The sequence below is a fragment of the Hippocampus comes genome, unplaced genomic scaffold (assembly GCF_001891065.2).
Source record: "Hippocampus comes isolate QL1 unplaced genomic scaffold, H_comes_QL1_v1.1 scaffold213, whole genome shotgun sequence".
Taxonomy (NCBI): Eukaryota; Metazoa; Chordata; class Actinopteri; order Syngnathiformes; family Syngnathidae; genus Hippocampus; species Hippocampus comes.
Window position 1 is genome coordinate 362,819 of NW_017806232.1, and position 26,485 is coordinate 389,303.

General features: G+C 42.3%; 3 protein-coding genes across 3 annotated transcripts; all 3 read left to right on the forward strand.

Annotated features, from left to right (window-relative positions):
• The first annotated feature begins 5,271 nt into the window (after window positions 1-5,271).
• tbca (tubulin cofactor a) lies at window positions 5,272-10,016 on the forward strand. Its single transcript, XM_019856453.1, has 4 exons — window positions 5,272-5,437; window positions 8,048-8,153; window positions 9,312-9,398; window positions 9,615-10,016. The coding sequence occupies exons 1-4, from the start codon at window positions 5,385-5,387 to the stop codon at window positions 9,693-9,695; spliced, it is 327 nt and encodes a 108-aa protein (XP_019712012.1). The 5' UTR covers window positions 5,272-5,384; the 3' UTR covers window positions 9,696-10,016.
• A 1,692-nt stretch (window positions 10,017-11,708) lies between these two features.
• LOC109507154 (homeobox protein orthopedia-like) lies at window positions 11,709-17,682 on the forward strand. Its single transcript, XM_019856373.1, has 3 exons — window positions 11,709-12,621; window positions 13,420-13,862; window positions 16,506-17,682. Exons 1-3 carry the CDS (start codon window positions 12,546-12,548, stop codon window positions 17,040-17,042), a joined length of 1,056 nt encoding a protein of 351 aa, XP_019711932.1. The 5' UTR covers window positions 11,709-12,545; the 3' UTR covers window positions 17,043-17,682.
• A 1,890-nt stretch (window positions 17,683-19,572) lies between these two features.
• Window positions 19,573-25,626, forward strand: wdr41 (WD repeat domain 41). Its single transcript, XM_019856451.1, has 14 exons — window positions 19,573-19,767; window positions 19,915-19,992; window positions 20,333-20,448; window positions 21,164-21,212; window positions 21,471-21,584; window positions 21,658-21,720; window positions 22,172-22,283; window positions 22,364-22,426; window positions 23,187-23,288; window positions 23,367-23,554; window positions 23,641-23,762; window positions 23,852-23,937; window positions 24,737-24,870; window positions 25,021-25,626. The coding sequence occupies exons 2-14, from the start codon at window positions 19,945-19,947 to the stop codon at window positions 25,159-25,161; spliced, it is 1,338 nt and encodes a 445-aa protein (XP_019712010.1). The 5' UTR covers window positions 19,573-19,767; window positions 19,915-19,944; the 3' UTR covers window positions 25,162-25,626.
• Window positions 25,627-26,485: the final 859 nt, after the last annotated feature.

The window sequence follows — 26,485 nt, forward strand, 5'->3', positions numbered from 1 at the left end:
TATATATATATATGTATATATAATAATGCACCGAGCCACCGCTCGTAACTCCGCTCCCACGCCATGGAAGACGGCCACGAAGCCCACGGCCAATAAGTGCTAACAACGCCGCCGTTTCACGCAGCATTACGCTAACAACCATGAGAGCGCTGCGCGCATTTGCATCCTCGCCGCCATCTTTACCTGCTGGTGGTAATTTATGGAGCGAAGGCGAGGAACAACACCAGGCTTACAATTAAGGGCGCGGAGGCGAGATTTATGGCACAAAGCTGAGAGACGTGCGGGCGTTTGAGAGTTAGCGGCTAATGCTAGTTTAAAGTTTCAAACCCAACAGTTTAAGCATTTTCTTGAGCCATCACCTTACTGTGGTGGAAGGGTTTGCGCGTCCCAGTGACCCCAGGAGCTAAGTTGTCTTGGGCTTTACGGTGCCAAACATGTCCTTGGTGAGGGAGCGGACAAAGCACGGTTTAAAAACCTCACATGATGCCATTTGAACACAGTTTCCCGCGGGCGGGTCACCAGAATTTCCTCTGCAGCCAAGCTCAGAGATGGGGCTCTGGTGAGCGTCTGGTCTGCACTCATGGGGTGAGGCAACATTGGTTCTCCTTCCCATGGGCTCACCACCAGTGGGAGGAGCCAAGAGTTGTGTGGAGTGGGGATGGGCCACTGTTGATCTCAACTCGGAAAGTTGTGAATCGCTGGGGAGAATAATTCGAAGGCCTCACTTCTGTCTGGAGTCTCTGAGGCAGTTATCTCGGGTTGAAGTCACAGAGGTGCCAAAAAAGTTCCTCCTGGGTTGTGAGAGAGTCTTAGTTCACAATTATCTCTCATTGTGTTCATTGGAATGTTGACTATCAAAAGTACAAGTGGTATCGTATTCGGTATCGGTGAATACGCAGAAGTGAATTCATGTACTGCTGTCGGTCAGGAGGAAAAATAATTGTGGTATTGCAGATCCCCGAGATGAACAATGGGACTGTTTGCCTAACCAATCAGATTTTAAATTTGTCCTCACAGGGTCAGGGTGCCGGCCTTCGATAATGTCAGCATTTGTCCGTCTTCCGATTGGTTTGTCGGAGCAAACTTTGTTCCTGTTCATTTTGGCTTGCAAATCGCGTCTCTGGTGAGTCTAATGTATTTTATTGCACGTTGTGATCTTTGGCTCCTCTTTTTAGATACATATTGATTATGAACTCCTCCAGATGTGTCTGTTGTATTCCCTTTTCATATAATTGATGGTTGGTGTAATTAGCTGGGCGTGACAGTGGTGCAAGTAAGAGGTGGGTTGCCAAGTGATTGCGGCGGGACAGAGAAGGGAGGGGAGGAAAAAAAAAAACAACACATTTTCCAAATCCAAACGCGGCGGCGGGGAAAAAAAAACAACAAGCGTATTTTACGGGTGCAGTTCATGGGAATAAAGCAGGCGGGCAGATGAGTGCAGATGTGTTTGATCCAAATGGTCATTTTCCTATTTGCTGCCTCATTGAGCATGATGAACGACGGCCGTCAGCCGGGCGGCGTGATGAATGGCGGCACCTCGGCGCCATTGCATGCCCTATTGATTCGCCTTCTTTATTACTCCCGAAACCCCACGGCCTGCATGGCTGCCTGCGAAAGAGGCGGCGCACGGCGTTCCCCTCTCACGCCATGACTGACGCCAGTTCGGACCAGTGGACAACACTCGCGTGGACAAAATAGGCCCTCGAAAGTGACATTTAGAAAATCACCTAAGGACGTCGTTTGATGCAAAAACAAAACATGACAAATAAAAATGAGAGAGTTTCAAATGTGATATGTGAATTTTTTTAAGGACATGATTTAAAAAGAATAAATATTAAAATTCATTTAAATGTAACTACTTCACCACAAAAAAGGCTAAATTTAGTATTGTTCTATTTTTCAGTTCAATTCACAATTTTTTTTTTGCATTTATGTATTGAATTTTGTCATATAAAAACATAAAACGTAAAATTGTGTAACTAATACTGTATGTGAATAATTCAAATTGTAAAAGTCTATGATTATAATGTATTCAATTGTAATAAATGTAAATATTAAATAAAATAAACATCCAACAATTCTGTTTTTTTTTAAACTTTACTCATAATATAATAGTTTAACATGTTTTTATATTTGCTTATTTATTTGTTTATATTTTACAATAAATATATGGTACCGGGCAATCGTGAATAAAGAATGCTGAACAATTGAAAATAAAATAAGTATCAGATTGCACGAAACATCGGCACTGGAGCTGAATGTGGACTCTTTCTTACTTCCTCTTTGGCTCTTTTTGTGCTTTTCTCCCAAATGGAAGCTTTCCGTGTGCTGTCACGGTGACAAAGTGTATGTGTGTACGTGTGCGTGTACCTGTGTGTGTGTGTGTGTGTGTGTGTGTGTGTGTGTGTGTGTGTGTGTGTGTGTGTGTGTGTGTGTGTGTATAGACTCCAAGTGGACCGTAGGGTGCCAAATAGGGATGTTAAGCATCTCTGGAACATCACAACATTCATCTTGTCAAGGACACGTGGGCCCCCATGGACCCCCAGGACCCACCAGCCCTGTCAAAACAAACGTTTATCCAGCCACAAGACAACACGCCCCAGCAACATACCAGAAAATATGCAGGAAGTCAGCCTTTTTGGTTTTTAGCAGCATCTTTGGGCAAATTCACTTGATAAGTGCACCGTTGGAAAGTTAAAAATAAATAAATAGCTCCGGACGCCAGTGGGGCATGACATTTTGTAGACATGTTTATCATAACAGGACAACTATTATACCCACTGAGACAAAATTGGGTGGACATGTCTATCATAACATAAGTTGCAAAAAAGTTTCACACCCATGACTCAAAATGACCAGAAGTCAGCCATTTTGGTTTGAAGCGGCCTTTTTGAGAAATTCACTCATGAGTGGAAAGTTAGAAAAAAAATTTACATGGAATTTGGTCTATCATGAGTTGACTCACAAAAACGTTTCAAGATTGCATGCCCAAAAAACAGGAAATCTCCCATTGTAGCTTGAAGTGACCATATTGGCTTACTCATTAGCCACCCAGGATTTTGTTGGTGTTGTAAAAAATGCAACCACTCAAGCCAGTTTAGCCACATAAAATTTGGTAGGCTTGTTTACCATGACTAAATACACAAAAAAGTTCCAAGTCTGCCATTCTCCTACAAAGAAGCCATTTTCAGGGGTTGTTCAAAGACAATGACAGAAATGTCCAATGCCTGCCATATCGAAACCGCAGACACTGGACAGATGGATGCGGTTAAATTGCAAATCATTCGATTTTGTGTTTTGTTTTGTTTTTCTTTGGCCACTTCGTAGCCGCAAAGTTGATGACTCACCATAAAATCCAAAACTCAAAAGTCATGGTGGCAATTTTACATTTTTATCAATCATCACACATTTCCTCTCTGAAGAATTGGCCCGTTCGATGGTCACTGAGCTGAAGTCTCGCACGGTGTCTTTAGGGTTTGAGGTGGGTGAGCGTATCGGGTGTTTACATCCCGATACGCTTGGCGACCATGTTCCCCCCCGTCTACAATTACAAAGGTTGCGTGGGGACATAATGAAGCGGTGCGCCGCACGGAGCTGAGAGGTAATTACCCAGCAGCCTCGGCGGCGGTGGCTAGGATGTGAGGGGGGGGAAGATGAATAGCCCACGCGCAAAACCAGTGACCCCCTCCAAAGTTTCATTTACCCACCCGTCACTCCTGCGCCCTCCTCATCCCTCCCTCGCACTGCCGGGAAGCTTGGAAGACGTAATCATGGATGGACACTTCTGCTGACTTGGTGAATGCGTGTGTGCGCGGTTACACTTGAGTACACACACATTTATCTGTTCAGACATCTACACGTATGCACAGGCTCATTGACACACACACACACACACACACACACACACACACACACACACACACACACACACACACACACACACACACTGTTACGCATAGTGGGATGCGGGAAGTGACAAAAAAAGCGACGTTAAGGTAGGAGGGGAAATGAGAGACGAGGGAAAGGAACAAGGAGGGGAAGGTGGAAACGGAGGACAGGAAAGAGGGAAACAGATTCGCTTTATCACTATGCATTTATGGAAGTCCCGCTTGTGTGTGTGTGTGTGTGTGGATGAGTTCTCATTCCCTACAAAACACTAATTGAGCAAGGGCCTCCATACACACATTTCTCGCTAATTTCGCTTAATTTGCAAATCAGACAGTGCCCCAAGGAGGCGCGTGCCACGGAGCCCCGCGTCTCACCCCCTACCGCGCTCCCAGGAAACCCCCCACTCCCATTCCATCTAGCCACTACCTAGCCTCGAAATTAGCCGGTTTGTTTGAAGATCCAAACGATTTGCTTCCCTCCATTTGTATTTGATTTTACATGCACAGCGCACGCACGCATGTACATATTTATTAGGAAGTGGCATTGCAATATATCAAAGTCATCCAGTTGGCTCTAATCATGACAATTAGCAGTGAATTATCACTGGACTCTGACAGAAGTTCCTTGTAATTCTCTTTTATTTCCAACCTGGGCTAATCAGCGTCTCTCATTACAAACGCTGATTAAACCGCAAATTAGCCAGTAGTGGCACCCAGCCACCCCCGCCCTCACTTTCCCCCTCCCTGCTCTTTATCAATTAAGTGCAACAGGCCACGTGCATTTGGCAAATGCTTGATCGTCCCACCTATTAGTTAGGGAAAAATCGGGAAAAAAACAATAATCAACGGACAGCGTCTGAAAGGGGGGAGTGCTAGGGGAGTGTTCCCCACGTGACCTTCCATCGCACGCACCGCAAGTCGATCTACATTTCCGTCGTGCATTCAAGCTTGTGCGGGAAAGTTAGTGCAAGGACTTTTAATCAGACGTGTGGGGTCGTGTATGATACAATGGAAAACAAACATTACAAATCATGCTAGTATGATCCTTAAGTCTACATCTACCATTTATTGGTTAGCCAATTTCTCAATGATCACCACATTCTAATGCCACACAATCTAACTAAAGATAGATAAGAAGGCTCAAACATTATTAAAATCGTTGTCCCTGTTATTTTGTCAAAAGATATGTCCTCGTGTTCCCATCTTTGCTATCATTGCAGCATGCAATATAGCAAGCAAATCATTCTTAAAAATTACATTCAATAGTATTTTGAAGCCTTTCATGTCGCATAATGACAATGCAAATCGTTTATTTGACTCTTTGGCAGTGATATGCCACTGAAGGTTCCAAGTTGTTCATGATTGACTCTGCGCTATGATCGATTGCGCTGCCATCATCTCGTCACGCCTGCCTTGCCGACCGCCTCCTTCCTGCTAGCTTGGCTCGAGCACGCGACAACAGCTCTTTGTCCCCAATAAATTTCACCACCCGGAGCCATGGCTGACCCAAGAATACGGCAGATCAAGATCAAAACCGGCGTTCTGAAGCGGTAAGTTTGCCTTACAAGGGTTACATCGGGAGAATGTGACGCTGACGCAGCTAGCAGGCTAGTTAGCTTAGCCCCGCTCACAGGCAGATCTGGCCGAAGATGCGACGGTGCTTCCGGGTAAGGCTTTACGCCACTGGGGTGCTTCAGCGAGGCGTGCCGGCGGGTGTGACACACTGGCACGCTATTTGCTCTGCGTGTCATATATCTTATAAATTTGTTTTCGTCGCTTGTGTTTTTTTCCTCCGCATTTGGTGTTTGTTTACTAGTTAGCTGCCGTGTGGCTAACGACAAGCTACACTGCCTGTACCTATTGTGACTGTCACACTTGACATTTGCGCTGTATTTGAAGTGCTTCATTACATGATTTCAGTTCCATTTGTTCAAAATATGCTCGTAAAGTCGTTCTACGACGTCGACGCCTTACTGTCACGTTAAGTCATGTCAACGTTAAAAAAAATTAAGCCATAAATACATTTCTTTAGGCAAATCAGCTGTCATTTTACCCCTTCATATTCACTAATATTATTTCCAATCTACCACTTTGTTGATTCCATGATAATACGTTGTTCCCAAGCCTCTTGGAAAACCTGAAAAATTATTAAATAATTTTCATGAAAGATAGGGGAGGAATGTCCCAGAAAAGCTTGTGTTGTGATGTAGAAAAAAAAAAAAAAAAAACAACAAAATCCTCCCTCTGCCTCTACATCTCTTGTGGGTGAATCCAAACGGGTTAGACAGACTTTTTTCAGCGCCTTTAAATGGGCAACATTGAACGGTGGCACTTTTTTGCTTCTAGCCAGTAGAGTGCCCTACGTGACAAATCAAATTGCATATTCCCTTATACCACTTCTGCTGCCCAGTGTTTCCATATGACCTTGTTGCTAGAGTCATTAACTCTTTAGACCCAAGTAAAGATTTATTTACTCCAAAGAAGCGCCAAAACTAATGACTCCGTCCATCTGTCTTCTCTGTTGAGTGACCGAAAGCTGTAGCGGGTGTGCTGTCCCAGGTAGTCTTACTAGGCCACGTTTCACTCAATATTTCATACTTGCCCCATTATCTGACAGCGGAAACAGAACATATCCATTCCATCCATTTTCAACACCGCTTATCCCAAAGAGGGTTATGGGAGGGTGCTGGAGTCTATCCCAGCTGACTGGGCGAAAGCCAGACTACACTCTGAACTTGTCATTTTAAAATTGTACTTGCCGCCCTTTTAAAATGTGGAGGTTTAAAATGTCTGCTCTATCTCGTTGTCTCCTATTCTGCCATCTGTCTTCACTTTTATCCAAGTGTGTATTCAGGTGTATTTCCTCACACCATCTTTTTTTTTTTTTTTTTTTTTTTTTGTCTGGCTAGTCTGGTGTGGCGGATGTTCTTAATAAAATGACAACAGTAATTTGCCTTTGTCATTGTCCTCCTGGTCGCCCGCTACACGCCGCCTCAAAAATACAGTGTGGCGGAATATTGGCCTGGCTTTAATCCCCCCTACTCCCCCTTTTTTTTCCTTCTTCTTCGCCTTTTTCCTATTTTCCAGCGAGCTGCCTTTTCCATCAAGCGGGAGGTGGCAGGTCTATTTAAAAGCCGCCGCGACCCCCGGCGCTCCGACTCTGTGAGAAATAAGAAATTAACATCAGTGCTAGGAAAAAGGGGAGGTGCGGACATTTTATTAGACTGTCCTTCACTTTTATTCAAATGATTCACTTTTTTTTTTTCACGGGGGGAGGGGGGGTTGTATGTGTACCAAACATGCGAGAGAGCGCACACTCCGCTCCACTTGCATACGACTCTTGGCATCCTAGGCGAGGCGCAATTGATGTAAATAAATGACAGAGAGACATTAGCCGGTGAGCAAAACCTTGTGGCTAATGTGGCTGATTAACACCCATTCACTGTGCCGCGCTCCTGAAAAAAAAAAAAAATTGTCTCGTCACTTTGGATTGGGATGACGATGATTAGCCAAGTGAATAGCTATCAATGGCAAACGTGTGTTATGCCAAGTGGGCTGGGATTGTGTTTAATAGATTTACTTCCATTTGGCTGCTAATTGAGAAATAATCCAAATGGATCAATGTGCTCCCACTCCATTTTCACTAACAACCAAGGAAAAGAGGCCCCATTTACCACCTGATTTGCTCTAATTTAGGGGCTAAATTGATGATCAATTAATGTGTGGGGTTGCCTAAACACACCTTTCCAACTTTAAACATCCGTGACCAAAAAAAATAAAAAATATCTGGCTTTGCGCAATGACTCACAAGCGTTTGGGTCTCCGGGAGAATACAAGCTGAACATATTTTTTCTTTTTGCCAAAATTTTTGCTTCACTTCATTGGGCATTGGGCTGGTGTGTAAGCTGTGACCACTAGGGGGCAGTGTTATAAAGATAAACCGACGGTCAGTACTTAAGCAAAAGTAATATTAGTTTTTTTTGCTTCAATTGTAATGCCTGGAAACCGATGCTATTTTTCAGCCTGTAAAGGCACTTTTCCCCACAAAGCCCCCCTGCCCCCAAACAATTGACCAAGTGAAAGGTAAAACTTGAAACCTGGAGTCCACGAAAGTCATGGTGCCGATGTATAGTCCTTGAAGAATGCCTTTGTGTCTGCAGGCTGGCCAAAGAGGAGGCGTCATACCGGACGGAGGCAAAGCAGCAGGAAGAGAAGATTGACCAACTGAAAGAGACGGGAGCCGACGCATTCCTCATCAAGCAACACGTATGCGACAGGGCCTGTATTCTGAATATCCGATGTGGTGTTTGAGACTGAGACTACACCTAAGAATACATCACATGTTAGTTAGTTTCAATTCAGCCGACCCCAAAAATATGTCAGCCAAATTTCAGCCGTGAAATTATGGGGCTCCAAATCCATCCGATTACTCGATGGAATAACCGGTCGGATAATCGATTCTGAAAAGATTCGCTCGTTCACGGTAACGACTTCAAGTGCGCTTTTTCTCCATTTTTGGTTGTTGTCGTTGTCGTGGTAGTCCGAATTGCCCCGTCTTTTATTCCGCAGATGGCGGCGATGTTTACCGCTAGCATTAAAATTCCAAGCATGCGCGTGTTTGTTTGTTCATTCATAGCGCGGCGGTCGGGGCCCCGAGCAGCGGCACGCTTGGCTGGCGTTAATGGCGAGGCGGGGAGGCCAGATGGATGATGGTTGGAGATGATGCGTCTGAGGCAGAATGGATTAGAGCTTCTTTGTTTTCGTGGAATCAATACGTGGCTAAGTGTCATCTTTTATCCCACCGCTGATGGGATCATTCCACCGCAGCCAGAGGGCGCCGCGACTTTTCTCCGGCACGGCTCGCCAGCGCTTAGCCTCGTGTCGCCGCCGCCGCCGCAGTTGACGGGTCGTGTGCTGTTACTTTCACACGTGTGCTTTGAAACGCTTTTTAAAATGACTTGCTCGGGGAAAAAAATCCAAGTTGGCTAAAATACGTACAGCAAACCCAAGTTGTAGTAATTAAAACAGCGATCGTAAAACGTCTGATAATCACCTCGGCGAAATGAAGACTTCCTCAGTTCTTCAAATTAGAGGCTTAGTGTAAAAAGAGTATTCAACATTGTAACACCAAAATATTCAACCAAACCTGACTGTACATATCATGGATGTATTCCAACAAAACTCCATTAGCTTAATGCTAACATTTTATGCAAAGCGCCATATAGAGGCTACAGGAAATCAACATAGATGTTACGCTAATTATAAACCTTTAACTGCTCCTTGGACACATACGGAGCAGCAACAAATTCAAACAGAACATCCAAAAATATCCGCAGGCTGCTTTTCTCTCTGTTCGCGCAGCTTCATTTGGGACCTTCTTTGCTTCTTCTTGCTGCTTTTAATTGGGCTGTTGCTATTTTTCAGATGGCGAGCTTGCAGGAGACCATCATGATGATCCCGGACAGCCGACGGCGCATGACCATCGCCCACGGCGACCTGTCGCAGTTGCTGGTCAGTTGTCATAAAAAAAAAAAAAAAAGTCATCTCTTAGCTCGTAACCCGGCCCCCACATATTCACGATCATCTTTGTCTGTTTTACGCCCTTACAGTCTTTTCACTGCAGCAGCGGTTTTAATTGGCTCGACTCTTGTCACATGAGAGCAGTTGCAATGTTGCAAAAAGAAGCCACCTGAGTGTGTTTTGTTGTGGTTGTTGTCGTCGTTGCAGGAAGCGGAGGAGGAATTATCAGAGTCGGCCGAGTATCAGGAAGCCAAAAGCCTGTTGGACTCCATCAAGTTGGAGGCGTGATGTCTTGCCCTGAGCTGGTGTCAAATGTTCATTCCTTTTTTTTTCCCCCCCCCCTCCCCATGTGGAGACACCACCACATTCACCTCCGCTCTTTCTGATGCCGGCGCTTTTTAAACTTCCCCAATCAATACGACTATTTTGTTTTGTTTTGTTTTTTTTGCCGTCAAATTGTCTTGTTGTCATGATGATGTCATACAAATACACTGCAGACTGACTGGAACACAATCACGTCTGTCTTCTGTCTTTTCGGCAACACTGCATTATCTGTTAGCATTAAGCTACCAATTGTTTGTCAAACAATATATAAACTGTAAAACGATGGGACGAGCTAGCAGTTGGACACTACTCTGTGTATGAAATATATTTTTAGCATCATAGCATCAGTGCTGGATGGTTTGGGTCTCTTCCCCAGCATGACCTGCGTCACACGAAATGATGTTTCTGCAATTAAAGCAACAAAACTGCATCCCTGCCTCCCTGTGTCAGGTCTCCCACTAAGGTAGGCAGTGATTTCCTTTTTACAAACGCAGTCTTTCTTGTTTGTTTCTGGTTTATTTTTCTGTTTCATTCATGTAAGGGTCTTAATATGGCTTGCGTGCATATGCGATAACAGATTGGCTGCTTGAAAAGTAGATCTTTGCTCAAAAAAGGTTGGGCACTCCTGGACCAGATCCTTATAATTCCACATTTTGGGTTATTTCGATGACAATACTTAGAACACACCGCTACTATAAGAAAACATTGTAATGAAGTGCTCGCACTCGGTAACAGCACCCCGCGCCGTTGCAGCTGCTACGTGACACCCACCCAGCATCCGTCCCTTTACGAGAGAATGGCTTTTCAGCGCTGATTATGACATTCGGAGCTGTAATTGTGTTCTTTTCACATAACTCACGGCCTTAATGGAGTCCGCTACGGGGGTGCCGGCTGGGTGAGCCACCGTGCTAATTGAGCGATGCCACGTGGCCAACAATCGCATCTGGGGTCATGTTAACAACTTTACACACAGTCATATGACATAAATAAATCAAATCTACACAAACTGTTTTTGTCCCACTGTTTGTTTCGTTTTCAAGGGACATTGTGCTGCTCATTCTGGTGTGTGCGCCTTGGCCACTTGGAGGCAGTATAAAACAGAGCTGGTCAAAAGTCCTTATTAAGCTGCAGAATGCTACAGGTTAGTTGCTCTTTGCAGAAGATAAAGACTATGCCTGTGAGTATAAATGTATTATCTGGGAGGAAACCGGAGTACCCGGAGAAAACCCACGCGGGCATGGGGAGAACATGCAAACTCCACACAGGAAGGCCGGAGCCGAAATCGAACCCTGCACCTCTCCACTGTGAGGCGGGCGTGCGAACCAGTTGACCGCCATGCCGCCTTTTATTTACCATCTTCCATAAAATATTGATTTGACAAATGCTTGAACTTTGACCACTGTTGGACTAAACTTTTTTGTTTTTCCTTATCGCAGTTGTTTCTTTTCAACCTTGATGAGTGAGCTGAAGATAATGACGGTGCCTCAATCATGGATTGAAAAAAAAAACGCGTGTTGATCCAAGTCCCACATCATTATCAGTATTTGGCAAAATGTTAATCTGAGGAAAACAACCCTTTCTGTAAAAAAAAAAAAAAAGTATAAAGAGAAGCCTTAAAATGAATTAAATTAATAAATAAATATTAAGATATGGATTAAATGTGCAGTATTAAGCTTTACATTACATTACTCTTGGCAGGTTTACCTTAAGTTGTGTCTGGACTCTTCGTCACAGTACAAACAAATTTGAAGCACTAAAATGAACCATAATTTTTATCCACACCTTAAATATAAGAATTCCGTTGAAGTTAAATACAATTAATACATTTCTAAAAACAGATATAAATTCAGATTTTTTTGTTTTGCATGTCAAATGCATTAATGTCCATAAAAAAACAGCTAAATACATTTTTTTCTGTCAATGTTTCTTGTATTGTTTTTACCATTATTTGATTTTTTTAATTATTTTTCCAAGTTGTATTTTGCTACACTTTCCTGATTTTTTTCCGATATCCTATTATCTCCTCTGTACTTGTATGAGGTGAACGAATTTAATTAATTTGCTATATCAAAGAGCTAATCTTCACTGCTCCAAAAACATCAAAGCCATAATATGCGTGGTAATTTTATTTGATCTTTCATTATAAATGTTGTATATGATTTAGTTTGGGGTGTCGAGGCTTTATTTAATAGCTAACAAAACTTAGTGTTACCATACTGGAGCTAATATTTGCTAACATGCACCTTCAGTGATATTTTCTGTTTATTAATAATGGAATGATTCTGAATTCGATGAAAAATGACACAGAGTGTTTTTGAAACCCAAATGGGCCTCCAGTCTTTCCTTTAAAAAAAATTAATCACAAAATAACCCTCATAAAAGTGATTCCCACGATTTGTGCTAACCCAACCGGGGCGTTTAGCTTAGTGCTACTTGTTCTTATAGAAGCCGTGAGCATCAGTTGAAGACCTTGTTGGGCTTTAATTTGGGGCACAAATCAAAGCCAATTAAGGGGAATCAAATGCTGGATGGATGGGAGAGAAAGTGTTTTATGGTGTGTACGTGTTCCTGTGGCGGGGGGAGACGGAGCCTCTTCGCCGGGGTTCCTCCCCCTCTGATTGGTCGTCGCGGTCGGGCGCCTGAGCCTGCACTCGCCCGTTAGGCACCTCCCCGTCCTTCCAAGGTGCATTATAATGCAAGTTGGACGTCTTAAGCGCAAAGCGAATTTGCTTTCATTTAAGGACAGCGAGATTTCCTAAATAGTCATACACGTTTTTTTCCTCGCCTTTTTTTGGGGAGGGGGGCCGGCAGGCGATGCTCTCTCACGCCGACCTCCTGGATGCTCGCCTGGGTGAGTTGTCGTCGCCCAACTCGGCGCTTCAACTCTGCTGTAAGCTCCACACACACGCACACATACACACACTCAGACACACACTCGCACGAATATCACGGTCAATGCACACTGTCTTCGTGTGATTCGCCGCGCTAATTCATTGGAAAAGCAATTATTATTATATTAACTGCGTAATTTGATTTAACAATGGTCGAATGGAGAGTGCCTGGCGAGTATTTCAAAGGCAGCTTATGAAGTGCTTTCTCCTCATATTTCCACAGGTCAATTTTATAAATATGCGGTTAACATTAGAATTTTTTTTTCGTTTCATGATTTCCCCCAATTTAATTGAGACAACCGGGTAAACAAAAAGAATGTAATGATACAACTTTATAACGTGTCATGCTTAGTTCATTGTTGTTATCATAAGTTGTGCTCATAAGTTTTCATACCCAGGCAGAATTGATAAAATATTGACAATTTTCGTTGTGCAAATATGACTTGAATGAACGGGGACTATTTCGTGTTTTTTCTCGAGGTTTTCTTTCATGTTTCTGCGATCCATTAGGTTTTAATTGGAAGAAAAATGTGTGTTTTGCCTGACAGAATTTTGACTCGCATTTCTTCGGATTGTTTTGATTGGTTACTGTAACTTTTTTTTAATTACTATTTGTTCATTCAGTATAGTCAACCAACGAACATTAGGATCTGAAAACTTGGGTGACAACTGATATATTGATTTTCTATAGATGTCAATTGCTTCGGCTCAAATTGACCTAAAGGGTGAAAAAAATGCTGTTCAATTTCACGGTTAGGCTACGTCATATGAAGAGATGTTTTGTTGCACGCGCGCAGGGATGAAAGATGCGGCCGAGCTGCTGGGCCACCGCGAGGCTTTAAAGTGCAGACTGGCCGGAGGTGGATCGGACCCGGGACACTCCGCAGAGCTCGGTCCGGGCCCGGATGGCGTGGACGGCGCCACCATGCTCGCCGCCACCGCCGCCGATGACGTCACCGCCTCTGGGCCGACAGGAGGAGACCGGGGAGGCTCCAACGCGGTCCAGGTGATCAAGGAGCAGGATAAGCAGCAAAACGGTGGCGGCCACGGGGGTCAACAGCAGCAGAATTCGAATCAGAACCAGCAGCAGCAGGCGCAGAAACAGAAGCGGCACCGGACCCGCTTCACGCCGGCACAGCTCAACGAGCTGGAGAGGAGCTTCGCCAAGACGCACTACCCGGACATCTTCATGCGGGAGGAGCTGGCCCTAAGAATCGGCCTGACCGAGTCCAGAGTGCAGGTACCGCACCGCCGTCGTCATCGTCATCAATAACAGCTTGATATCATTCCGTCTTGGGTGAAAAAAAAATGTTTAGTGTGACAAAATAGTTCGTGGCACGCGAATGCATTTAAAGGAGCGCTACAAAAATAATCAGGTTCCCTAAATCAAATAAATATTTTTTTTTGTTGAATTATATAAAATAGTGACAAACATAACTCTGACTTTGCAATATTGCCGTTTAGAATAAACACAGCAGAACAGAAACAAAAAAATGGTCAACAACGAAGTTTCAGTATTTTATTTTTTGTCTCTTCATTTTCTTCCGGGGACGCATTTGTGATCGATATAAATATGCAAAATTCGTTTTCTAATCTGTAAGAGAATCACTATAAGAAAAGACACTTTTTTTTAAAGCGCCACGTAAAGAACGGGACCAAAACGTAAAATCCAATGACGAAATGTAAACATCAGCAAGTGCATTTTAAATGTTGCATGTATGGATAGGTTGCTGTAATATTTGTAATCACGAGAATAATAATAATGAAAGAGATATTCTTGTTTGATTAAAATAGATTTTTTTTTCAAATCCTATAAAGGTGTTTAATATGCTCCTCAACTCTTGCCCAAATATTTTTGTTTGTTTCTTTTTTTTTTTTTCCGGGGGTGGGGGGGTCGAATAAAATAAACACCACGTGACTCAATATACATATAAATGATTAATGTATGCTTTCATGTTTGTATTCTTATCCAAATATATTGTTATTGCTTTGACTGTTGTCGAGCAATAAATAATAAGTGTGAGTGTAAACATATAAACCAAGAGGTTCACATAATCGAAGTCCAAAGTAAAATGCACAAACAATGGAATAGAAAACCTTAAAGCCAAGCGAAAGGGGCCTCCCCAGTCTGAAATAACCATCAGCATCACTATCATAATCATCATAATAACCATAATCATCATGACTGTTATTGTTCTTATTATGACGGTATGGCCAATTCGATTTCCATTTGCATAAAATTAGAACGACTGAAATGATGCTCATCAGACAGAGACGAGCCAAGCTGTCACGTCTTTCTTTTTTTTTATCCCATATGTTTTTGTTTTACATATATATACATCTATAAATTTCTGAATATATTTTTTTGAATTGTTATTGATAGAGAAAAGTGGGATGTTTTTGCTTTGATTAGAGCAGGTTCGCTTCCTCACGCAAATGTTGCCAATTCATCATGTGACGAGTCGGGAAATAACATCATCAACATTTGTCACCGGTGCTTTTCCTCCGCATTAACGCTGCACAATATGCTTGACTTTCATTTTTGAAATCATTATCTGGTCTAGACACGCATTTTTCTCTTGAATTATTTCGTGTGCAAGAGACCCGTGCCAACCCCTTGTTTTGTCTTTAGTTGGAAATTAAAATCCGCAACGAGGGCCTGAGGCACTTTGTGTACACAACCCGTAAATACATACATTTATGACCGGCGTGATAATTTAAAGACTTGTTTTAACGGTTGCCTCTAAAAAGAAAAACGTACTAAATTGAAGGTCATTCGCGTGTACGTTGAGGACATTTTAAGCGACTGTGTGGTGCACTCGCGTACTTTCGAACACATAAAGAAAATAGTGATCGTACAAAAAACTAAATGATTCGATTAAATGTGGTCACAACATGTTCAAATAACGAACAAAGTAAAAGATAAAATCTTAAGGGATCAAAAAAAAATTTTAAACACGTTGAACAGTAATGGACGAAAGTGCTTTGTTAAAACGAGAGAGCACATTTAAAACAACAGAAAAGCACTCAAAAGTGCGTTTTTGAAATACATTTATGAAATCACGTCGGAGCGAACTGGCTAACATTTGCTAACAAGCTCCAAAATAGATGAATGAATGTTTAGTTCTGACTAATTTTTATTGATGAGGGGACAGTTTTTTTTTAAACGAACCGTACCCAAGCACAGATTTTTTTTTTAATCACATACTAAAGCTCATAAACATCACTAAAATAATTTGTGCTAAGGAGGAGCTTGTCTATTATTTGAGGTGTTTTGTGGGATTGAAATTGAAATGTTTGTTGTCACTTTTAAAACATTCCTGTGTTGGATTACTTACGTTTTGTATTCATTTAGAGGCTCTGCGTACACTTCTACAAAGTATTATGTCCAATTATACTATGTATACCGCACAAAGTTTATTGAAAATTAGCTTTTTAAAAAGTTATTTATATATCATACCACCATCTAACTACTTTTTCACATAGGGACAGGTAGGTTTTGATATATATATATATATTGTCTAAATAAATAAAATTGGCATTTAGAAACTGCACTTTATATTTCCTTGAGTTTTCTCTGTCGATATTATAATTGGTTTGATGAACTGAAATCTTTGTGTGTGATAAATATGCAAAGAACACAGAAATCAGGAAGGGGGAAAATACTTTTTACGGCACTGTACATGAATGAAACGCTATCATATATACCAATGAAATCCTCCGGCACTATTGATATTCTCTCATATATATGATTGAAATGCTCATACGGACAGCAGATTTTTTTTTCACTGAAACGCTCACTCTTCTGCACACTATTGATTTTTTCTCCTTTATATTCACGAGTGAAACTCTCTCATATAGTGGTGTGTTGGTACGCGTGCAGGTGTGGTTCCAGAACCGCCGTGCCAAATGGAAGAAGCGCAAGAAGAGCACCAACGTCTTCCGGGCACCGGGCACACTGCTGCCCACGCACCACGGCTTGCAGCAGTTCACCTCAGCGGCGGCGGCAGCGGCAGCAGCGGCGGCGGCGGCCATGGGCGACGGCCTGTGCTCCTTCCACGCCAATGACGGGCGCTGGGCCCCCGCCAACATGTCCCAGTTGCAGCTGCCTCCCGCCCTGGGAGGCCGCCAGCCGCCCATGGCTCAATCCCTGGCCCACTCCCAGTGCGGCCTCCAGCAGCCTCCGCCGTCCACCTCCATGGGGCTGTCCAACATGTCGGCCGGCGGTGGCGGCGGCGGTGGCGGGCTGCAGTCCCACCTGTACCAGCCCCCCTTCCCCGGCATGGTGCCCCCCACCAACATGAGTGGCTCGCCGCAGCTGTGCTCATCTCCACCGGACAGTGACATGTGGAGGGGCACGAGCATCGCCTCGCTCCGGAGGAAGGCTCTGGAGCACACAGTGTCCATGAGCTTCACCTAATACCGCCTTTTGGCTTTTCTGTTTTGCCTACTCTCCCATCAATGCTGAAGAGGATTCACTCATGTTTTGCACCCCCCAAAAATGTGATATATTGTTTCTCCGCTCAGTTTGCACTTCTACCCCTTCCACATTTTGCCGCCACGTCAAACTTTCAGATTGTCACAAACTTCAGGAAAGGCACGGAACTGTTTTCCATGCTGTAAAATTCCCACTTTTGCCACACTTCCACTTTTCTCCTTAAAGGGGAAGTTAAGTCAAAAATGTTGTTTATACTACAGTGTTCTACGTGCCCCCACTGGTCTAAACAAGGCATTCTGATTAATATTGTGTTTGTGGAAGATGAATTAAGCAGCGAAATACACCCATTTTAATGCCATGAATGATTGTCATGTGAAGACTAATGAGGTCTTTTAGAATATATTATTGTCAAGATTTTTTTTTACTTGACTTCCCCTTTAAAAAAATGATTCAAGTGAATGAGAACTTTTTTTTTTTTTTTTAAGTTCTTGAACTGCTAATATTCCAAAATGACGTTTAGATTTGAGATAAATCTCCTTTCAATTCAAACCATTCCAAATTGAAAGCTCATTCAGGGGATCTTGGACACTATTTATCACATTCCCACATGTTCACAGTAAAAGAATTCCAAAATGAAAAGCTATTTTACATATTTGCTTCCTCCCTCCACATTTCTGGAGCGATTCAACAACAGTTCAATGTATTGCACATTGTCTCAGTTCAGTTTCAGCTCATCAGAATTCACATTCAAGATTGTCTGTATTTGTTTTTTCGAGCTTTGATTTTCACAGAGCAATCATTTTGTCATGTCGCTTATTTATTATTTTTATGTCATTTTTAACTTATTGACTTCAAAGTAGACATTTAACAGCATGAAAACAAACAAAGAAAAGACTAACCTACTGGACACTTAGCTTTCGTCACACTTGAATTGCCCAAATGAATTAATTGTAAAATGTGCAAAGGTTGTTTCTGTTATCACTTGGTTTGCTGGTTTAATGATGATGATGATGATGATGATGATGATGATGATGATGATAACGACTTTTCAGAATGTCGCAGACATTTTCTTTTTGGTTTTGTTTGTCTCATGGACATTTTTCTATCAGATCCATGTCTAAATAATTTCAATAAAAATGGAAATAAGTTCAATGGCCTAACAGAGCCATGATTGGACAGAATTATAACTTACATGTCACGAGTGATTATTTTATTCTGTTTTCTTTTATATTTGTATTTACTAGTGCTAGTACATATTTTAATTTGTTAATTTTTTACATGCAAATAATGCACATGCTGTTTGCGTTTAATGCATTAAAAATATTTTCAAATATTTTATGAATGTCCATAATTTACAATCCGAAAATAATAGATCGTATGTATATAGATAAATAACATAGATATTCAAAATGGGTCCTCAAATTTTGTAGATCTAGATCTTTTCCTTTTTTTTTTCAATTGCACACTCGAGACGTGTTCTGACGAAAAAAAAAAGACAAATAAAATAACTCAATCATGTGCATTTCATCTGCTACTATGGTACCTGTATATCGTTAAAATTATGAGAAAATTATTTTTCCGTTGAACGATTGGCAACGTAAGATGGCAGCCAGTGACATCATCTTGCCTTGTCTGGCAGTGCACGTTAGCTAGCTGGTAGCATGTGGCCCTGCCTACTTTCACGGCCTCTTTATCAGCTTCCTTCCCTCCTACCTCATGATGCTTTCGCTCATTTTAAAACACTTTCTTTCCATTGCAGATCCACCTTCTCCTCCTCCATGTCCCCTTTTTTTTCTTTTTCCGCCGCCCTTGAGCTTTTCTATTAGCGCGTGGAAGGCACCTCGCAAGCCCTGACAAGCGCGGCGGATCGACACTAAATCAGGAATCAGCATCTGAGCCGCCATGAAGGTCACAGGGCCCAGGCTCTTGTGTCATCTCAATCCGCATAGCCGGTCGGCCGCACTACAGACACACCCAGTGTGTCAGCGTGTGTGTGTGTGTGTGTGTGTGTGTTTGAAGTTTATTTTTTCAAGAGAGTAAAATTCCGATGTAATTGGAAAAAAAAATCGATTTTACAAGTAATAGTCTAATTGCACAACATAATTTGTCTAGCTTTTCCCAAGTAACATTATTTTTCAGTTGGCATTTCACAAATTTAGAGAAGAAGGCGAAAAGCATTCGGTTTTCCCTTTAGCTCAGCCTTTGGATTTTTTTGTCACTCGGAAGTTAGGAAGAAATGCGACGTCTTGGTGAAATTATCTGCATAAGGTATAATTTTGTATTTCAGCAGTCTTTTAGACTTATAAGATTGGGACATACTGCCATCTACTGCATACTAGCAGGATGAAAGTCCCTCTGGGTTACCTTAAAATAGGATTTTTGACATACATTATCTCACGCTGAATAATAAACTTTCAACCGCTTTTTTTATAAATGAAAGAAAGAAGGACTTACAGTCTTCTCTTGTGTGAATATATTAAAAAGAATCCCCTCAATATACGTGTACCGGAGGAACCGTCAAATATTGTCCACCACAGGCTTCCGTTGTCATATCATATGAATGTTTGTCGTCGATTTTAAGTTCTCCTTTTAAAAGCTTCCTTCCCGTCATACTAACAAACCAAATTATCTAACTGGATGGAATTTATGATGCCAACCTCTCAATAAGCGAGTCATATACACAGCGGACATGTTACACCGATGATTGGTAAGCCAAAAAGCCCAGAACGCAACACATTGAGCTAGCATGTGATGTTTTGCTTGAGCTAAACGTTTATGCAAAGCTACAGTACCATGGTTGGATTTATCCCACAAATATGAGCATATAATACCTGTATTTTTTTTGTTTCCCCAGCGAACAACATTCGCTAAAAACGCGGCAGTCATGCTTCGGTGGTTTTTTGGTGGTCGTGAAACTCAAAGCTCCGTGGAGGTGAGATGTTACGTGAACGTCACACATCGCATAGTTGTGATTTTCCAAATTATTTTGAATACATGAACATTATACGATCGAAATAATATTGAATATTAATAGTTGTGTTTACAAATATAAATAACCTATAGTACACACACACACACACACACACACACACACACACACACACACACACACACACACACGTTTCTTACTCGTTTAGACAATATTCTGAGATATTTTTTCAGTAAAAATACAAAAGAAAAAAATTGGAGTGTCAAAGTGGGGGAAGCTTAAAGTGAAGTATCTGCAGTTTTCTATTTTCTTGAATTGAAAAAAAAAATCCTTACATCTGCAGAAAAGCGGAGTGTTGTGCATCGGTGAGGAACAGCCCAAAAACTGCTTCACTGAGCTGCAGGTACTGAAAGGACATTTTGACATTGTTCGATTTCTGGTGCAGATTGATGACTTCAGGTAAGCTAGAAGTAACCCCCCCCCCCCCCACACACACACACACTCACGCACGCACGCACAAATGCACACCATCAACCTCTGGCCCACTCCATCCCCTACTCTGATTGACAGGAGAGGCTCACTGCAGAGATGTAGTAGAGCGTGACAAGAACACCATCAGCAGCAATAGCAGCATCATTGTCCTTGTGCACACACAAGCACAAGTGTGTGTGTGTGTGTGTGTGTGTGTGTGTGTGTGTGTGTGTGTGTGTGTGTGTGTGTGTGTGTGTGTGTGTGTGTGTGTGTGTGTATATATGTCTGTCTGTCTGTCTGTCTGTGTGTGTCTGTCTGTCTGCATGAGTGGTCATATAGTAATCAACCAAGGGTTTTGCAAGTGTGGTTGCGTGTGCGTGTGTGGTTGTATGTTTTTGCTAATGTTTGTGATTGAGGAATGGGAAAATTGTGGGGTTTTTATTCACTCTTGCCCTCTTGTCAGTAATCATCCTGCAAAATTCCAGAGATAGCGCTTATGTGTTGTCGTGATCTCTTTTCATTCCATCTTCCTGTCCTATCATGTTTGTTGGAAGTGTTGTGGCCAGGGAAGGGGGGCTGTTTGGCGTGTGTCAAAGTGTAAAATGGGGGTCACACTGGTTTTTAGGACCCCTTGGATGAAAATGACCCGACGACAATAATATTGCCCCAGCGAACTTTTTGGATTTCTTTTGTGTTTTGCCAGATGCGCTTCAGCCGGTGACGATGGCCTGGTGCTGGTCTGGAACGTGGAGGTAAGACATTGAATGTAAAGTGAAAGGGGATGGGGACGGAGCCCTGCTTGGAATAGTCAAAATCCACCAATCATTCATACCCCACCCAAAAAGGTTTTTAATTGCAAGTACATGCCAGAAGATAGCAGCAAAGCACTTTTTTTTTCTATTGCGCAAAACTATGGCCTGACTAAATGAAGCTCCTCCCCATACTTCAACATAGTTACTTGGCACCGCGATGACGTCAAATAGCAAAGTAACACAGTGGTCCATTTTCAGACAGGTGAACGTGTGCAGGAGCTTCGGGGTCACTCCCAGCAGATCACCGCCATGGCCGTCTTGCGTTGCGGCGATGTCCGCCTCATCACCGCCTCCTCGGACCGTAGCCTCAGCGTATCCTCGTCATCCTCGCTGGGGGGGTGCCAAAGATTTTGTTAAGTGTTCTTAACTGTGGAACCCTTATCAGTTGTGGGACCCTGACACCGGCAACCGACTGCAGACTGTTCTGGACCTTCAGTCATCTGTCAAGGTGGCACGAGCGTCTTAAATCATTTCTGTCATTTATGAGAATCAAAGTCAATATTTCATGATTTAAAAAAAAAAAAAAAAAAATCTCCAAAAAATTGCTGAAAAAAGTTGTACTTTTGAGAATATTATTTTATAAATTGAGATATTCTAATGCAGTGAAATTGTTACAGAAAACAGATTTCAGAAAAAAAAGGAATTTTACCGGGAAAAAAAGCTCGATATTTTACAAAGAAAAAAAGTTGGGCGAATTGGGGAAGAAAAGTCTACATTTCTAAGAGAAATAGGTTGAACTATTATAAGACATAATGGAGAATTTTATGAGCGTGAAAACAACAAAAAAAAAAGTAATTTTACGAAAACGTTGACATTTAATACTTATAAAAAAATATTTGGATGGTTTGATTTTGGCATGTGGTGATGAAATATTGTGTGTTTCTGTGTGTGTGTGTCAGTGCATCCTGGTGCTGGAGTGGCTGAGCGCGTGGATCTCGGGTGGTCAGGAATTGTGCGTATGGAGCAAAGATTTCCGTCTGGAGTGTCTGAAAGAGCGCCACAGCGACACAGGCGAGCATCCAAACGGCATTTCGGGCCTTTCCTGTTTGCATCCCATGTTCACTTTCGGGGTCTTTGCTGCCTTTTGACAGGAATCAGCTCGCTGATCAAGCTGCCCAAGAACTGCGTGGCCGCCGCCGTGGATAAGACTGTCGGTAAATATTCCCACAAACTGTGTTTGAATTTGTGCTCTGTGTCGCAAGCCAAAATTTGAGGCGCATTTTCCAAGAGACATTCACGGGATTATATGTGAAAAAAAAAAATGCTCGACTGAGGAAAAAGAAATATTGTGAAAAATAATCGTGTATTTTTATAATGGGAAAATATCAAGATTTTATGAGCCGTCAAAAAAACTGCAACAAAAAATAAATAAGTGTCGTTTTAAGAGAAAAAATTTCAATTTCACCGTAAGAAGTTTTCATTTTACAAGAAAAAAAAATGCTGGACATTTTTCGAGTTAAAGAGCCAAAGCCATGAGGAAAAAGGCCCAAAAGTTGCAAATTTAAAAAATATATACAGTACATGATAAAAAGAAATAAATAAATGTACCGGTAATGTTTTTTATGGTAAAAAAAAAAAAAGTTAAACATTTACAAAGACACAGGAAATATTTTTGAGAGAACCAAATTTGACATTTTACAAAAACAAAAAAAAAAGTCAGAATTTCCACCAGAAAAACATTTGGTTGATGAAATAAAGTCAACATTTTCCAAGACGCAACAAGATTTTTGACAAGAAATGTTACACAAGAAGTCGCAACGTAATGAGGGAAAAGTCAACAGTCTTCTGAGGAAAAAAAGTCAACATTTTGACAGTTTTTTCGGACATTTTTACGAGGAAAAAGTTGTCTCGGGGGTTAAAAAAACAAACAAAAAAACGATGTTAAAATATAACCGCCGCCTTTGATCCTCTCAGTCATCTACAAGCTGACGGCGAGCGGCAATGCCCTCTCCATCGTGGAGATCTGCTGCCTGGCCGACCATCAGGACCAAATCCGCGCCCTGGTCAACGTCAACGGTCAGTGGCAAAATGGCCGCCTCGCTCCTTCCTTCACACTCCACCCCCCCGCCTTCCCCTGACTGTGTTTTTCCACAGACGCCATGTTCGCCAGCGGCTCTCACGCAGGCGAGCTGATCGTGTGGGATGCGTTGGACTACAACGTGCTAGCTTATCAGCACATCCTGTGGGAGGAGCCTCAGACCCACGCCGCGCAGTCCAACATCCAAACGGGCGGACCCAAAACCAGCGAGATGTCCATTCAGCACCTGGCCTCCAACGGAAACGTCAGTCACGCCGTCGATTTTTTTTCTACTTGTCGAAACGCACTTTCTTCTTTTGTTGGATTTGCTTTTTCGATGTTTGTTCTCAGCTGGTGGCGGCGGCAGTAGGCAGCGGCGTGTACGTGTTCAGCGTGGCGACCAAGGCGGCGGTGGCGTACAGGAAGTGCGCCCACGACTCGGACGTGCTGCACATCGCGCTGCTTTCCGACAGGTCGGCTTGGCCCCAAAGTCACTTACGCAAAATGTGCTTTGTTTGTTTTTGTTTTTGTTTTGTGACTTTGGTGTCCTTTTTGATTTCAGCGAGCTGATGTCGTGCTCGGAGGACGGCAGCGTGAGGATGTGGGAGATAGGAGAGCTTCCTTTAGCCGGAGAACCCGCCTCTCCAGGTCACTCGCAACACTGTCGCGCTCATATTGGCAAAAAAAAAAAAAAAAAAATCACAATTTTGGGGGGTGTCCAAATGCGTCATTGGGGTGTCAAATTATGAGTGTTTCTCGGGGGGGAGGGGGGGCGGGGACAAACAAAATCACATAATCGACTTTTTCCTCCTTTATGTTAATTACATTGCTTTTCGCTCATAAATTTCTCATTTTATTCTTGGAAAGTGAAACTTCACTCTTGTTGCAATCTGCTTTTTTTCCCCCCTCTCCTAAAGTAATTTTCCTTTTGTTCCTTCATCAATGTATGACTTCTTTCTTTTGAAATCGCTCCTTTCTTTTCATATTCCACATCTTTCCCATACATTTCGAATTTTCCAATTTGAAACTTTTCGGATGTCTTACTTTTGCTTTTGAAGTGATGACTCTTCTTGCAATAGTCCACCTTTCCCCCCACCACCCTCTCCTAAAATTGACTTATCCTTTATTCTTCCAATATAACTTTTTTTTCTCATAAATTGTTTACTTTATTCTTTAAAATGATCCCTTTTTTTTTTGGTGTCATGTATTTTTACTTTCTTACCATTTTAACCCTTTCAGGGACAGCGATCATGATTGGTGCATGAAAGGGTTAATTTTATCCAATTAAACCCTTTGTTGTCAAACTTTTTTTCCCCCTCTAATTTACCTTTTTGACATTTTTTTTTCCCCTCGAAAAATTCCCACTAAAATTTCTGATATATGTTTATCATCCACATCGTTCTACTCGGACTTTCAGTACTTTACTGAGATGTAATCTATTACTCAGGCTTCTTTGGGATGTGGACCTTGGGGCGCTCCAGTAGGCAAGCGTGTCCCACGTCCAAACAGACGTCGGACGCGGCGCCCAACAAAACGCTGGAGTTGACGGGCGACCTCATCGGACACTCGGGCGCAGTCCAGGTCTGTCTGTCTTGGCGGCCCAACACACGTTTACAATTTACAATCAAATAGTTGTTGCTTCATCATTCGCTTCATTCACGTCTACTTCCATTACACAATTGTTACTGGGGTCTTTTTGGTTCTTTTCTTTTTTTGGACGTGGTCACTCAGATGTTCGTGGCCTTGCCGGAGAACGGCCTGCTGACGTGCTCGGCCGACCACCAGCTTATCCTTTGGAAGAACGGCGAGAAGCAGTCGTGCCTTCGCAGCCTGGCGCTCTTCCGGAAACTGGAGGAGAATGGCGGACTGTGAAAGGCTTTGATTTATTATTTTTTTTAACCCGCCCCCCCCCCAAGTCCAAATGTAGCGTTGTACATCTTCGGTGTAGTACCACACCGTGCCACAACTTTCCAGGCAGCACTGTATCGCAATTAACAGCAAGAGGAAGAGGCAAAGAAGGTCCCCAACTGAGCTCCAGTCACGGTCGTCGTTCCCGCAGAGCAGAAAAATGATATGCCTGTGAGTATTGTTGCATGCTGTTTGATATGTGTCGGTGCTCGGGGTGAGTGGCATCGGTTGATAATTACTGTAACTTCGATGCTAATTTCCATGAGCTTGTCTATGGCTTTTCACCTTATATGTTTGCATTAAGCTAGCAGTTGTTTGCTTGAACGTGTTGGTGTTTAAAAACGCAATGCTTCATTGTATTTTGCCATTTGTGCCAGTTTTAAAGCAAACCCAAGTGGATGTGGCAAGTAAATAGCTTGAAGCAACCTTGCTTTGCCTCTTATTTGAAGAACTGTGTGAGTCGATTTTATCCCCTCCAAAGAAATGTTTACACAACAGGCAAGATTTTTATTTACAGAGCAGTTTCCATACAGTGATTGAAATTCAAAGTGCATTGCAGATTTAAATCAATGGCTGGTTCTCTTTTTGCCCTGAAGCGCAACTGACTTACAATTACTTGGGTGAAGCAACCACCTGGATGGGCTGCCGTGAAGTCAAATACATTTGGCCACAATGGCCATTTCAGATATCTGCAGCGTCATTTGTCCCTGACATTCAGGTAAGCAGGTGCAATGGTGTCTGTTATTATAGATATTTTCATTCCATTTGGAGATATCTAGATTGAAGTTAAATACGGCAGTAATCTAATGGTAGACATACATCATGAAGTTACAAATACGTGGAAATTAGTTTTGCTTCGGGATATCCGAAGAGGGAGACATCTGGTTCATTTATTTTGCATTGTCAAAATCATGGACTTCGTCTGGTTTAGGCAAGAGAGGCCGTGCAGTACTACTGCCCCCGAGTGTTTATTCACTTCACCTACATGTGACTTTAAAATAAAAAAAAAAAGGATTTACGATGATTCAACTCGAGTTACATCAAAATATTTTCCATTTTAGTTCTAAGGTCCATGATGAGCATGGATTTACTTTTTCAATCCTATAATTTAAAACGAAAGAACATATTTGAAGCATGTTTCAATGACAATCAATATTGAGCTGATCTATTTTGGGTTCATATTTTTAGAAATGATGGCAAAGGTGGTGTGTGCGTATGTATAAATAAATACTGAATATGGATGTGTAATGCACGTGTATATATGTATGTATATATATATATATATATA